Below are 15499 nucleotides of genomic sequence, written 5' to 3' on the forward strand. Positions count from 1 at the left end.
GCCTGGCGTGGCTCGGGGCCCGGCCGCGCAATGTCCGGCCCTCGGCACGGCGGGCTGGCTGGCCGAACGGATGGCCCTTGCCCTTGTGTGCCCCCAAGCCCGGGCAGGGCCGCGGGGCGGAGCGGCTCCTCCGCAGGCGGGGGGCGGTGCCGGCGGCGGCGATGGCGGTGCTCATGGCGGCGTTGGTGCGGCCCTTCAGCCGCGGCCCTGCCGGCCTGGGGACAGCGCTCCGGCGAGAGGCCATGGGCGGCCCCTGCGGCCGGGGGCGGCCGGGGACTCAGGTAGCCAAGGTGCTGCTCGGTGCGGGGGAGCGCGGCCGCTTCCAGGGTCTGCTTGGAATGCGCTGCCCCGGGAGGCTGGGGAGTCACCGACCCTGGAGGTGTTTAAGGGAAGACTGGACGTGGCGCTTAGTGTCATGCTGTATTTGACGTGGTGGGGTTCGGTCGTGGGCTGGACTCGGTGATCTCAGAGGCCTTTTCCAACCTAATTCACTGTGATTTCCACGGGGTGTGGCTGCCGCTCGCCTCCGCGGAGCCGCTCCGCCGGCATGAGGGAGGGAGGGAGGCGGCTGGAGGCTCCGGCATCGCGGGCCGTAGCAGAGGACTGGATTGTGCGAAAACTGAGCCCTGGACCCTTTTAAGCAGTACGGATTTGATTTGTTCTTCTAGCCTTGTAATGTGCTCCGTTCTTACGGTTTATGTTCAGCCTGGCGCTGTGTTCGTGCTTTCAGGCGTAATCCTGAGCTTCTGTTGAATATACCTCACATACTCGCTTGGTAAAGTGGCGTTTTGTCTTATGAGGGATTTTTAACATTTTAAAGTCTTTTTTTTTGCTCAGAATCTTAAATATAACTGGTGGCACGGACGAGAAAAACCTCTTTTAACTCGGAGTGATAGTGTTCATTAATACCTATCTTATGATCCTACACAGGTGCTTAGAAAAAGCCTTCAGAGGGGGGTTGTGCTTTCAACAGGGTCCCTTTTGGTTTATGAAGCCCATAAGCTGATTTCTGGCTTTGCTGAGGTTCATGCAAGCTTCAAAGGTAATATTTTCAAATTTTGAAGTGTTTTGATTATTCTGATATGAAATTTAAAATTTTAGTGCCAGAATTATAGAGGAAAAGGGTGTAATGCTTTTGATTTTTTTCCTTTAAGACTGCATGCAAGTCGTTGCAAGATAGGATCCTTTTGGATTGGTTATGGGTGGTGTCGTAGCACTTCAACAAGTGATTATTTCAGGTGTAACCGAAAGCAGATTAGTATCTCCTTCTGTCAGGGATAGGACACGTGAACAAGGTTGATAATAAATAATTTGTTGCTCAATCTTTAATTAACTCTTATTGGAAAGATATGGTCTGTTAGGAATGCAGACCAAAACTTAGTCTATTTTTAGAAATTTTAGCTAGTTCAGGTTTTCAATATGAGGACACTGTGATTTCTGTTTCATCTAGTTGAGCAACACCAAGATAACGCTTCATATGAAATTGAGAAATGTTTTCTATTTCTATAACACTAAAAAGGGGGAAGCAAAGCCTTGCTTTACCTACTAGAAAGCAATTTAACAAGTGGTAAAATGTTTTTTCATATCCTTTGAATAAGAATAATCTCACTGTGAGAAGGACAGTCACAATATCCTAAAAGGGGATATTGCTGCAGACTTAAAACTTGTCTGTCTAAATAAGGATTTTCAGAGTAAGCCTGACTGAAAGGAGAACAAGCCTAAACTGGATGCATGCTCACTGTGTAGCTGAGGTAGTAGCCAGTTCAGGTAGCCTGTTTCTCTGTGTCTCAAAAAGAGGAACATCTTAGGTGTTTATGCAGATAGAAACAAAAATTTGGATAATAAACTTTTGAATGGATTAGGAGATGTTTCATGTGCTATAACAGAAGGAGCATCAGTGAGTAGATTTGAAATAGCTACTGAGTACACAATTAAGAAATAAGAATAATGAGGAATAAAGAATTCTTCATTTCTCATGAGGAACATAATACTGCTTAGTTTCCTTTGTTGTTTTCAGTGCTCCCACGTGAATCTGACATTTACATTGCCAAGAAAAGCAATGCTAACAGGCTTTCTATACAACACATGTAATAAATATGGTAAAAATAAGGGTAAACTAGAAATACCTGAAAAATAGTCTAAAGTAATCAAAGTACAACAGTTTGCATTAAGCACATTGTGGGAAATGCATTCAGAAATGTTGAGTTCTGAGCATTTAGTCATTTGATATGTTAGTAGTGTTCAAATCAGCAAGCAAACATAACTGTTTAGTGAAGATCATACTGAAGATGTACCATGAAGCTCATTTTAGACACTAAAACCCAAAGTCCACATAGATTGTTATCTTATTTTTGAAAGAGTTGAAAGAAGACATTTAGAGACAGCAAGGTTAAAAATTATCCAGGATATATTGATTTATATTCTAGGATCCTTTTAGGCTGAAGAGGAGGCTTTTGTGTTCAGTAGCCTTCAATGTTTTGCTTGTACTGTAAAGGAAACTGTGCTGACTTTAAATGGGGCTACCATATATAGTAGGTAACTTGAAAAAGGAAACTTATAAACATGATTAATTTTTATGAAAGGGATTAGAGCTTATATTTTGACTTCTAAGTTTGATCATGTACACAGGAGTAATACCAAAGAGACAATAAGCGTAGATAAGAGGTCTGTAAAAAATCAGAGAAGGCTTTTGACTTAAAAGATAATTTTTTGATGCTTTAACGTTGGCAGAAGAGTAAACTTGAAGTTTGTTCCTTCTCCTGTACAGTTACATATATCAACAAAATTACCCATCTGCTTCCCTTTGGGTATTTTTCCTTCTAATTCCATCTTTTGTCATGCTATAATCCTCTATAGTGTGGTGTTTGATAGTTCTGTTCCCTGTATACTGTTCCAAGTACTATATTTATATATTATTATATTTGTATATTATTATATTTATCCAGTTGTGGAAAATATATTCCCCAACCACTGCTGCGTTTCAGACTATTTTCTAGAAAATGAAAGTGTCATAAAAATAATGGTACTTAATTCATAAATTCATATTTTAAAAAGCAAATTCTGATTTTCAAAATTACTTTTGCTATTAGTATCTTGAAGGAACACAGGAATTTTAGTATATTAATTGTATTTTTTGGGGTTGTATTTGGGAAAATCCTAAGGACTTCAGTCAGAAAGCCTTTAAGCAACATTTTGTTTTGGCTTGTGAGTAAATAATGGGACCCATTCAAACTGCAGTAATGTTCTGGCAAAACTCTGAAGCCATATTGAGAATGAATATTTTTAAAAGTTGGGGTTTTTTTCATTGTTATTGTAAGGTTTAAGTTCTCTGCATATACTAATGAAGAGCTTTGTTACTCTTAATTCTACTGCACTTGCTCTCCTGGTCCATTTTCTGTACTTTTTTTTTTTTTTCATTTCTGCCATTTTCACAAGGTAAAAAATAACTTCTAGTATTCTGGTGCACTGAGAAAGACACTTTGGAATGTTAAATCTGTCCAGCAACCTAAACTGTCCTGCTGAAAGCTGTTGTAGTTTCACTGGAGAGACACCAATTGTCATCCTTGTTCATTGTTCATGTTGTTTACTCAGTCCTTTTGTGCTTTTAAGTTTGAAATGATGGCCTAAAAATGAGCTACATCATTTTCAACTAGGTTATCTTGCTCTAAAATGTTTTGGTGATAATATCTTAATTAACCATAATTTGTTTTTCTATTTCCACCATTTTAATTCCTTCAAAAGTGGAAGATGTGATAGAACAAGCAGACTACCTGTATGGAAGTGGAGAAACTGAAAAGCTGTATCGGTTGCTGGTTCAGCATAAAAATAGGTACTTCAATGCCTTGGGACATTACTGTGGCTTCTTTTCTGTGCTCTTCTGTATCAGTTTTTCAGCTAATATTCTCACTGTGGAATGCTGGAGAACCTATTTTTCACCCTTATGTAAGTAGGAAGGAAGGACTTGTGATCTTTTTCCTCCCAATGGAAAAATGAAGAAAAAACTGATAGTTGTAGAAGGTGGGGGTTAACCCTGAAGTTTTTCAGTTATGTTGTTTGTTTTGTTACTCTAAGAATCCCTTAAAATACACCACAAAATTCTGAAAGACTCTGAAGTCTCTATTAAATTAGTAAGCCAATGGTAATTATCTAAAGTATAATGAAGTATAAGTAGTGTTCCATAGCAGGATGTTAACAAAATGAAACTTAAGATCCTTAAGCTTGGACTGTAACCTACAATACACCATTTGATAAAGTGATATAAATAAATACATAACTCTACAGGTGTATGTGCTGGGGGTACAGCTATTCTCTGTGATTGTTTCATTGTTTTTCTAGGAAGAATTTAATAATTTAAGTACAATTAGAGGAAAAAAAAGATGCATAATGATTTAAGTATTCCAAATAAACATCAATACAAAGCAGTGGAGTGCCAGAAAAAATACCATCTAGCTAAGAACAGAGTAACCCTTTTCCTTCTGGTGTTTTGAGTGGTTAACCCCCATTAGGGTTTCTTAAATCTGTATCTCTTTTGAGAAAACAAAAACCTTTCCTGCAGATGTATTTGCTCTGCAGACCAAAATGGCAGAACAAAGTTCTTGTCAGACAGTCAATAGTGGGCTTTCATTTGCTGTTTGTTACCTTGGGTTTGTACATAGCATAGCATGACAGATGGATTCACTGTTGTCCTATCACCCACTTGAGATATACTTTAAAATACTCCTTTTTGCATTATTTCCCTTATTGCTTTAAAACATCAGTGTTTCTGTTCCTAACCAGCGATGATGCAGAGTTGTTATGGCGGCTGGCACGGTCATCACGAGATCTGGCTCAGCTTGGGAGTACTTCTGCAGAGGAGAAGAAACAACTGACATATGACTCCCTTGAGTATGCAAAAAAGGCACTTGAAAAAAATGAATCAAATTCTGCAGCACACAAGGTGAGCCATGCAAAACAATTGAAATCTTGTTTGTTGATTTCTGCGTAGAGAAAACAGAACAAATGTCATTGTGCTGATTTAGGACACTTCAGCATAATTTAATTTTTCAGTTGAAAATGAATGAGACTTCTAGTTCTTCCTAACATTTTTGGAAGATCTTTTCCAGGTAAACTTCCTTTAGGGAAACAGAAACATTCAGTGTGTGCAGGACCATGGAAAGAAGTGACTGATCAGGGTGATAACTCTTGATGCAATCAACTCCTCCAATGTAGCCTTAAAAATGTATGTCCCACATTCAACATGCCTTTTCTGGGCTCTGTAGAGTTTCATTGGAAATATTTCAGGTCCTGGCTGCATTCTGCCCTTTTTTTTTTTGGTGCTGTTTTCATCACAGACAAAGAGGTAGCAAAATGCAGTCACTTGCCTTGGTATCTTGGATCAGAAGAGGACATTGATTCCCTTTACACATGCAGACTGGCAGCTTGCTCTGATGTTGATTGAGCTGTTCACAACAAACACTTAAGGCTTGTTGTTATTTGTACTAGTGGCAGCGGTTCTGGTTGCAAGTTTCTTAAAATGGACTATTAATACAGTGCTGTATTAAATGTTTTATTTTTGTTACTTGAATTACAGTGGTATGGAATTTGCCTCAGTGATGTTGGAGACTATGAAGGAATCAAGACTAAAATTGGAAATGCTATTATCATCAAAGAGCATTTCCAGGTAATGCAGTTCTTTGCATATGACAAGATTAATGTGTCCAGTATGTAGATTGTTTGACAGCTGGTAAGTAACTTCTGGTGAAATATTAAAAGCATACTTCTGTTCAGACTTCCTAGTGGCACTTGATTTTTTGGATTACTGTGACATATGCTCCAGAAATGCCCCAGAAACAAGGAGTACACATTCTCTCCTGCAGTAAACCAAGTCGCTTTAGAAGGGAGTCTTGAAATAGCTGAAATGCTTTAGACACCTCTCAGGACTAGATTAATTGTAGCTGTGATATTGAGAAATGGCAGTGTGGCTGTCCTTTTAACTGTGGATTATGTAACAGTAAAGGACAAATGCTGTAGAAGATAAAGCACTCTACTAATTTTATATCACCAGAGATTATATCAAAATCTGAACATGCCAAGTCTCAAATGCAACTTTTAATAGCCTACTAAAGAGAAGTGCTTAGACATCTGTTACTGTCATCAGAATTCTGGAGGTGAGCTGATTAAGTTGTGCACTGAATAAAAAGTGTGTTGCCTTGAAATTCTACACACCACGGTCTGGTTTAATTAATAGTAGGATAACAAGTCTGTTTTTAAATGTATTTTAATCCATGTGTCAAAACAACTTCTTTACATATTGTATTTTTTTTTTTCTCCACACACCAGAGAGCCATTGAGCTGAATCCAAAAGATGCTACAACAATTCATCTTATAGGGATTTGGTAAGATGTGTTTTCAAACTAAAGTTAGCATATGACACAGAAAAATGCAAGAGTATAAAATATCTTGCCTTAAAAAAGTCTAGCTATTAATTCTTATGCACTTGAAAAAGGTGAAAAATAATTGTTCATTTAATTTATTTATATGGATATTTATTTATTATATATATATAAATATTTATATTTATTTATATTTATATTAAAAACTCCTTTTGCAGATGTTAAACTTGCTTCATAGAATTCATAGTGGGCATCAGTGGCAGCAAGTAGTAGCTCATTTTGTTCTGGAGTATGAATGGAGTCAAAACTCAGCATTGACTTTATGTTGAATTTCAGTGGTGGCTGCAACTTAATACCATCCATTAAAAGCTATCAAAAATGGGATGTATTCCTAAAATATTCTGGTACTATTTGTCAGGATACAGTATTTTGAAAGTTATATTAAATAAAGGAAGCTTATAAATGCATATGTATTAATCAATAATTATTGAAATTGAATTTATTGCTCAGTGAAAATGGTACTAATGATTACATAGCAGACAAATGGACTGGAAATAGAACTTCCCATAGTAACCAGGGTATTCTATGCAAGTGATGTGATGGAAAATAATATAATTTATGTGTTAGAGACTCCAGGCAGCACTTCCGGTTATTTGTTGGAAAAAGACCAAAGGTGTTACGCTGTTTTACTGGAGATCTCTGTTTTAGGATTGAGAAAAGAAAGGTAATTTATTTTCAGCTTAAAAATATACTAAAACCCACAGCCAATTTTTCTGGATTTTTTGGATCCTGAGTATCAAAGAAAATGATAATCTATTGCTCCAGTGTTTTTTACTAGTTCAGAAACTTCGTTTTTTCAGCATCTACCATTCATTCCCACATTATCTAACAATTGCAATTGTCCAGATTTTTAAGCAGAAGTATATGCTACTAGCTGACTAAGCCTCCAAGTCCATTTCGGGATAGGAAGCTTGTTCTTAAGAAAAAGCACTTAAGACATTGTTCCTGTGGAAAATTAGAAAAGATTGAAATGTTAGATTAATACTGTTTTTGGCTCTAAAATATTTCCATGTTGTATATTTAAATGTACTCATTACTGAATTCCAGAGCCATGTTGATCTGAAACTGGCATTTAGTATCAGCCACTTCTTGAGTATTTTTTCTCTTTTCTCATTCTCATCTGTCCTGCACTGAATCTCTTTCTGATAAGGCACATCTCATGACAGAATTTCAACTCTGGCTATGTATTCCATGTCTTGCCCCCCTCTCCTCCAAACCTTTACAGTTACTCCTTTTTCCCCTTCTCTAGAATGCTGTATTTTACACAGTGAATAACAATGGTAATCTCATTGTGGGAGGCTGCTGAAGTGAATAGCATTGTTTAATGTTTGCACCCAGAATGTTCTGTGCACTTGAAATGCTTCAACAAAAATGTTTAATCCTTCCAGCACCAATAAGATAGGTGACTGACTGATTACTGTGTTATTTAGTAGATAGAAAAACAGCATAGCATGGCTTAGGCTAGAGCACAGTGGTTTGATTCTTGAATTTATTTTCATTCTTATAGATCAGAGTCAAAGGAATGTACTACAGATCTACTTTATATTAATAATTGAGAAAAGCAAAGTAGTGTTGAGGTAAGGCAATGACATTACTCAGTTGTGCTGTTTTTGCAAATGCATTAGAACGAAACACACATAAATCATTAAAATCATTCAAGTTCAAAATCTGTCTTATGCTTAGCAATTGCCCCAGTTTTAGCTAATGTAGTTAGTTCCCAGTAAGACGCACACCAAAACATCTTCAGTAGCAGCTTCAGACATCTTGCTATTTTCTTTTACAGATGTAAGAACATGCTTATAGAACTTGCAGTGTGTCTGCAGTTTTGACTCTTGGAATCAACAATTATGACATCCAGTTTTTATGCTCAACAACAATTATGAGACTGTTACTTGAAAACAAGAGAAATGGAAGGGTAGATATAAATGTTTATTTTTGCTTCAGGTGTTACTCCTTTGCTGAGATGCCATGGTACCAAAGGAAAATAGCTGCAACACTGTTTGCCACACCACCAACCTCGACGTTTCAAGAGGTACAGTATGAAAATATTTCACAGATTATTATTCTCCCCACAAAGCTGATGATACACTTTTTGCTTATTTTTTCTGATAAAGCTGACCTGATTCTGGAATAAGCATGGAGTTGTGAGTTTACAACTGTCAATAATAAAATAAGATTATTACAGGAGAGTAAGTGGTATCTAAAAACAAAAACCTTCCATTTACTTCAGTTATAGCACACACAGAATAGTATAAATTATTTTGTGAAGTTTTTGCCTGAGTAACTTATAACAAACTATATGTATTTACTGTTGTGCTCTGTTTCAGAGAACTGTCTGTACTAGTCCAGTGCTGATGATTTATATAATGGTGTTATGCCATGTACTTATTTGCTAGTTCTAATGGCATTTGTCCCCTTACATTAAATGCAGAAAGCAACAGCTTGCTTTGTTACTTAAGATGAACAAATACCCTTTCATTCTCTGGCCACATATGGTGTGGGGTTTTTTTTTCAGTTGAAAGTACTTTTGTTCCTCTTTTGTGTAAAGATTCCTGCTGTCATATACCCTAAAACATACTATCCAGATGTTTATCCTTTAAAATAGTGTGTCTAAAACTGTGTGTGTCTAAACCAGTGTGCATTTTATTTAAACACCCCCATACATATGTAGAAGCTTGACAATTAAATTTGCAATAGAAAACTTTAGTGCAGCTGTTTTAATCTTTGTTTGTTTAGAGCAACTGATAACTGCTTTGTTCTCTTGAAGTGGGGGGCAGGCGTCACTAGAAAGTAATTGTAGCAGGCTGCTTGCTGTTACACAGAAAGCAATTTAAGAGCTGATTGAAAAAGAAATAAAACTGTTTAATGGAATGTCAAGCTTTTAAGTTTTGCTGAAAGGCCACTCTCAGAAGAATACAAACTGTCAGCCAGGATTTCAAATACTGCCAGAATTCAGTCCCAGCATTCAGTTCTGCAGCACTTAAACTTGCTGAAGAAGCAAACTTGTACTGCTAAGATTTCTGCTGTTTCAGTACAAAATCTGTTTCATAGATACATCCACACTTTCAAGTTCTGTGAGAGCTTTTTCCCTCCAGCTACTACCATTAGAAAAAGGTAGGGATGGACTGAAATTTTGTATGTGCTGGATGGGAAACTTGTTGAAAATGTATGGATACCACAGATGTTTATCCTCATGTAAGAGGTTACTAATTGGTGCTCTGTGGGAGTCAGTTCTGTCTCAAATATTTATTAATGACTCAAATAATAAGATTTGTTTCATCTATTAAATTTATACATGAGAAGTGGATGGGGAAAACTGCAGATGTGTTGGATAGTACAAACAAAATTCAGAATTTATCTTGACAAGTTGAATTGGAAAAACACAATCTAGTTTGGTAGGAACAAATAGGAGGTACTACACTCAAGGAAAAAGTGATAGAGGGATAGTTGGATAAGTACCAGTTCTTTTAGGATAATGTCAAATCTAATTGTACATCGAATGAGAACTGTCAGTAGCATGCTGAAGTAATAAAAATAAGATCATGGACAGGAACTCGTTTCTCAGGTATGTGTATAAGGCTTTAGTTTGACAGTTGCATTGATTTAATTCTGCACTTTAAGGACTACAACTTTGTCTTTTACAGGCTCTTCGTTACTTCCACATGGCAGAAGAAGGTAAGTCTTGTGGCTTGTTTTGACTGAAAAATACCTTTCAGGATTGATGACTTGCAGTAAACTCTAGCAATCAGTGTATCAGTATTAATAACTGTAGGCACCAAACCCAAAACAGTGGCATTTGATCAGCTGATAAATGTGGTGTGCCAGTTCACTGGGCTGTTACATTGGGAACATTTTACCAGAGATACTTAAAAGTTTGTTACACACTTACTAAAATATGTTACACACCTGGTATACATCACTTACAGTGTAACGGGAAAAGTTTTGCAGAGTAAATACTAAAGTGAAATTTGAACCTTCCCAAGACTAAATTACTCTTCCCTAAGGAATTCAGCAGGAGCGCAGGGAGGCAGAAGAAATAAAAAAAGGGAATTCTGTGGTACTTTTTCAGAATTTTCTTAGAGTTCAAAAGCCCTCTGTATTTTAAATAGAAAACAGAAAAAGCAGACTTTTTATTATTTCAGAAGTAATTATGATCAGAGTGCCAATCTGACAGTTAAACTGTCCACATGATATAAAATAAAATATGAGCATGTTATTTCTCCAGGAGTGAAGCCATAAGCAAAACTCACCAGCTGAAAGATAAAGGAAGACAAGGGAAGGCAGTGTTCTATGCAAGATTTGTACATACTTAAATTATTGAAGATTAGAGGAAAGGCTCATGCTGTGTCTTCCCCTGAGTGTCAAGTAATGCAACTGTGAATTGGAACAGTGAATTTCATCTCAGAATTTGCCTCCAAAACACCTCCATATGTTTTGAAACCTGACCTTAAATCCAGCAGTAGAGAAAGCCTGTGCTGTAAGAAGGAACAGCAGGCAAGATTAGTCTTTAATAATGAATGATGCTTTATAAAAGCAAGGTTTAAATATCTCCTTAAAAAATGTTCAGTGTTTATGCAAATAGTTTTGTTTACTTCTGTGCACCAAAAACTAAGCTGGTATCTGTATGTGCTAGGAAATGTGCCCTATTTTCCCTTGACTATACCTGCTAAGCTGGCTGCATTGTGTGTTGCACCTACCCTAGCAGTAACAATGTTGTACCCTTTTTTTCCAGAAAAGCCCAAAACCTGCAGAGCATTATGCAGATCTGTTATGCATTAAGATCACTGCTTTGCTCTTTGTGAGGAATCTAGTGTCAGTTTATTAACTAACAATCTCCTAGTTAATATAACTGTTTATGAGACAAAAATCTAACAAGTCGAAGTTTTACATTGGCTTCCTTCTGACCCAAAGCCAAACTATATTTTCTGAAACCAATATCAAAGTTTAGTACCTAAGTTTGGTACGATGCTAATTCTCATCTAGAACTTTTCTCCTGTCTCTATGCAGCTGATCCAAATTTCTACAGCAAGAATTTGCTCTTTTTGGGGAAAACATACTTGAAGTTGAACAATAAGAAGATGGCTCTTCTGTGGTTAAGCAAAGCAAAAGAGTATCCTGCACAGACAGAGGAGGACAAACAGGTAGGAAGTTAAAAGCTGTAATCGTACAATCATATATTGTATCCAACATGTATGACAGCATGGCAGTGGAATGCTTTATAAAATTAACTCAGGGGAAGTTATAGTTCAGCACCTTTAATTCAAAATCACATCAACACCAAAAAATTCTAGTATGTTACTAGCCACCTCTGAAAATAGTGGTTGGAAATACTATTTTATTCATAGCAGAGAACTGTTACCCTTTCTTCATGGTAGTTGCATAGTGCTGACAATGACCCAGCCTTAGCTGTGTTGCTGAAGTTCAGGCAGGCACCTCAGTAGCCTGTTCCTATGTGAACACAGATTCACCTTTCATATGCCTGAAATGGGTAGGGTAGGAATTACATTTTGAAATAGCTCACAATCATGTGAACACAAGGAAGGAAAAAACCCAGATGTACCAAAACCCTAACATTTCTAGGCCCCTAGGGAGAGATGCAGGTGATCCGAGTAAGACAGATTAAGGTAATGTATCTTCAACAGCAAATCGCCAGTGCTACATGCCATGAGTCACTTAATTACCCTTTGAAACTCTGCAGAAGGATTCTGGTTTGGAGGGTAGGCATCTGCTTCCTACCTAAACATTCAAAGTACTTCCAGGAGAGGTAATCCATTAGACTTCTTCATACCTGATAATGCATTCAGTATAAACCAAAGCAGTTGCAATTACCTTTCAGAAACAATCCTGTTAGCATCAGAATTAACAAAACCTCATTTCCATTTGATTTTTCTTATGGCTGATAGACCTCTATTTCATTTAGCATTAAGCTATAGTTGAGATGCACATTCTGAATGTGCGTACAACACTCTGAATGTCCAAAGTAAGAAATACTTTGGTAGGATTTTGCATTTCACATGTCAGAAAAAACACTACTGAGGTAGTGTTTCAGAATCCCCCTGTAGATTTGCTAGTAAGCCTCAAACTGTTTCTTCCAAAAGTGAGTTCCTTAAGTAACATCTTTCAGTGGAAATAGAAGTCTTACATTCCTCCAGTGCCTTGCACAGTGTTCAGGAATTTAATAGCCTAAAGGAGTAGTGGTCTCAGGTGTGTAAGAAATTGGTCAGTTCTTCTGACAGTTACTAGTAGCTGGAGGCACAGATGAAACCAGTGATCCCAAAAAACTTGTGTTTCTTTAGGAACCATACAGGAAGTATAGTCAGGAGTGAATTCTGTGCAGTAGCCAAGTTGTTAAACCACTGATCTGTTTCAGCTACTTGTGGCCTCCTGGTACAGTCATATATTTCCTAATCTCTTAGACGAGTGTAGAGCTGCTGAACTGAGAAAGGTGGCATTCTCCTCATTCTCTGGCTGAATGTATAAAATGCAGAATCCATTGGGAGCTAGGCTTGATAGTCCACTATGAAGGAAACTGGCCTGTGCAAAGACACTTGAATGCTTGTCTCAGCATAACTAGGTCTTCTGAACATTTGTTACTGCAGATACTCAGAGGTATCTGGCTAATACTGTCTGCATGGCTTGCTATGTCATTACCAGAAGTTTGTTGGGTTGGAGGTTTTTCTGTGGCTTGAGAAAGGAGGAGAGGATGTTGAGATTTTTTTTGCTGTTTTGGTTTTTATTGGGGGGTGTTTAATATTATATGTTAGAGAGCATCTTAAAATTTTATTAGGTTATAACCAGAAACCTTAGACAAACAGAGCCTCAGAAATGGTCTCACACTTCTTAGTCACTACCTAGGGTGTTGAAAACCCTAGGTTGGTTGGGTGTGGTCAGAGGTGGGACAACTTCCTGCATGCTACTATTGGACTGCAGCAAATCAAGAAGTAGTATCTGTATTCAACACAAATAAACTTCATTTATGTAATAAGTGAATTACATGGAAGACACTGCTTAAGTGTTTTATTCCTATTCAAATATTGAGCATCTTAAACTACAGAAGAAAAATTACTTTTCCTACGACTGTTCTGAATTTACACAACCACAGTGAAACATTTGGGTGCTTGAGGGAAGTTTTACTAGAATAGCCTGTAACTACCTGGGGCTGTTATGTTGCATTTATTTCTTTCAGGTACAGAAAGAAGCTTTGGAGCTGCTTAATTCCATATAAGAAGAAACAAGATAATGGGAATTCAGTGCCTCAGGTTTGAGCAGCATAGGAAAAAGGCCCCAAATACTATTTTGGTTTACTAAAGTTATTACTAAAAGTACAGCTCAGACCTTCCATCTCCCTCTCATTTCTATTAAATTCTGAACTGGAAGATCTGTTTCATTATGTGATCCTGTCTGTTCATTTACATGGGAATTTAGGGGACTTCATTCACAAGCAGGGTCTATAGTTAGACAGAAAAGGCTGAGAGAGTGATAGCATGGGTTTTTAATTAAGTTTTTTACACTTTTAAACTACAAGTTATTTATGAGGAATAATAAGAAACATGACTAGCATAAGTTTAAAGAAAGGAGGGACAGGGTCAAGACATAATTGTAATCCTGCAGTTTTTTCTGTAGTGTTTTCCTGTGAGATTCAATGGTCTTGAAGAGTAATACATGCTCCTATAGATTTACCACTAAGGCTGCACCATCTTAATTGCAATACTCTTAAATGCTAGTTTTAAACTTTGCAGAAAGTGTTGTGGTTTAAAACAAAAAATGAAGGAAAAAAAGAACAAGTAGGGAACATCTAAGGAAATCCCTTTATGGATGATATCAGCACGTGCATTGAGAACCTTTGTGATGATTTTGTGGCTGTAAATGTTTTGCTGGGCACACACACTTTATCTTAGACTGTGATAACAGGAGGAATACACACCCCCAGTACATTAGAAAGGAACTTCTGTGTGGAAGGATATGGACTTCTGTTCACAGACATAAAACTACTGTGGTGGCAGAAATTTTCACCAGAAATACAAAGTAACCTAAGTTAGGTGTCCAGCCAAACACTATATTCCAATTACCCAAGAGAAAAAGTGGACCAAATAGTGAAAAAATAGTAGGCAATCAGTTACCTGTGGAATTGTCAGTAGAACAGCCTAGAAAAAAATTGACTAGAAATACCTAATGTTTGCTTTACTAGGAAAGGGTATTGTAATCTCTAGGAGGAAAATGAATAGCATAAATTGCTTAGACTGACCAACCCTGAGCTAAGTCAGTAGCAAAAATTCACACTTGAGAAAGAATCTGGGGCTTGAATTAAAGCCTGATGCTGCAAAACCACATTTAAAACAGGGTCTAATCAATTCCCATAAAGTAATTATTTCTATTAATAAAGCATCATAATGAAGTCCTCTATGTCACAGAGTCTCAGGGTGGATGATGGGAGAGTTTGAGAGAGAATTTTCTTCATTCATATTCTATAAAAACATTTGTGCAGTTGCTTCTAGTAGTTTTGTGGCACCTTTCTATACATGCCTTTTCTGCTGTTGCCAAAGGAAGACTATCCAGGTACTAACAGCTGTGGAGTATGTAGTGAAAAGCTGAGTTGCAGGAAGAAAGGAAACAACAAAACCCATGAACTACACAACAGCTCCTCCAAGCAGTATTACTTCCCTGGTTCCCTGGTCTGATCTCCAACCATTGCTGCCTTCCCTCTTTTTGCTGTCATATTCACTCCCCCCAAAGATAAGTGAAATATGGGGAATTCAAGTGGGAAAAGAAAAATTTACAACATAGTCTTACTGAAATTCCCAGAAAATCAAAGTACTGTACACATGTGCACACAGGTATATTATTTTTGCTTTCTTTTCCTCCAGAGCCATTCTTTCAGTCAAGGCCTTGACACCAATTCACAGATCATACATGTGGATAGAAAGCTACTGGCTTTGTTTTTTTCATGCTTACTAATCCCCCAGGAAAAAACACTGCAAGTATAAGACAGCTAACGTTACCAAACAATAAAACAACTACATTCTTGTGATGTGCTGTCTTTTTTATTTTGTTCAGTTACTCACAGATTC

General features: G+C 37.4%; 1 protein-coding gene across 2 annotated transcripts; it reads left to right on the plus strand.

Annotated features, from left to right (window-relative positions):
* The first annotated feature begins 146 nt into the window (after positions 1-146).
* Positions 147-13818, plus strand: RMDN1 (regulator of microtubule dynamics 1). Of its 2 annotated transcripts, none has more exons than XM_086883545.1 (10): positions 147-290; positions 931-1042; positions 3742-3829; positions 4777-4936; positions 5570-5659; positions 6319-6374; positions 8376-8463; positions 10076-10106; positions 11439-11572; positions 13618-13818. In XM_086883545.1, the coding sequence occupies exons 1-10, from the start codon at positions 162-164 to the stop codon at positions 13654-13656; spliced, it is 927 nt and encodes a 308-aa protein (XP_086739671.1). In that variant the 5' UTR covers positions 147-161; the 3' UTR covers positions 13657-13818. The 2 variants fall into 2 exon arrangements, with proteins under 2 accessions (XP_086739671.1, XP_086739682.1); XM_086883556.1 differs by having other exon boundaries at positions 147-281.
* Positions 13819-15499: the final 1681 nt, after the last annotated feature.

This window comes from Cyanistes caeruleus, chromosome 1 (assembly GCF_971803275.1).
Source record: "Cyanistes caeruleus chromosome 1, bCyaCae1.hap1.1, whole genome shotgun sequence".
Classification (NCBI taxonomy): domain Eukaryota; kingdom Metazoa; phylum Chordata; class Aves; order Passeriformes; family Paridae; genus Cyanistes; species Cyanistes caeruleus.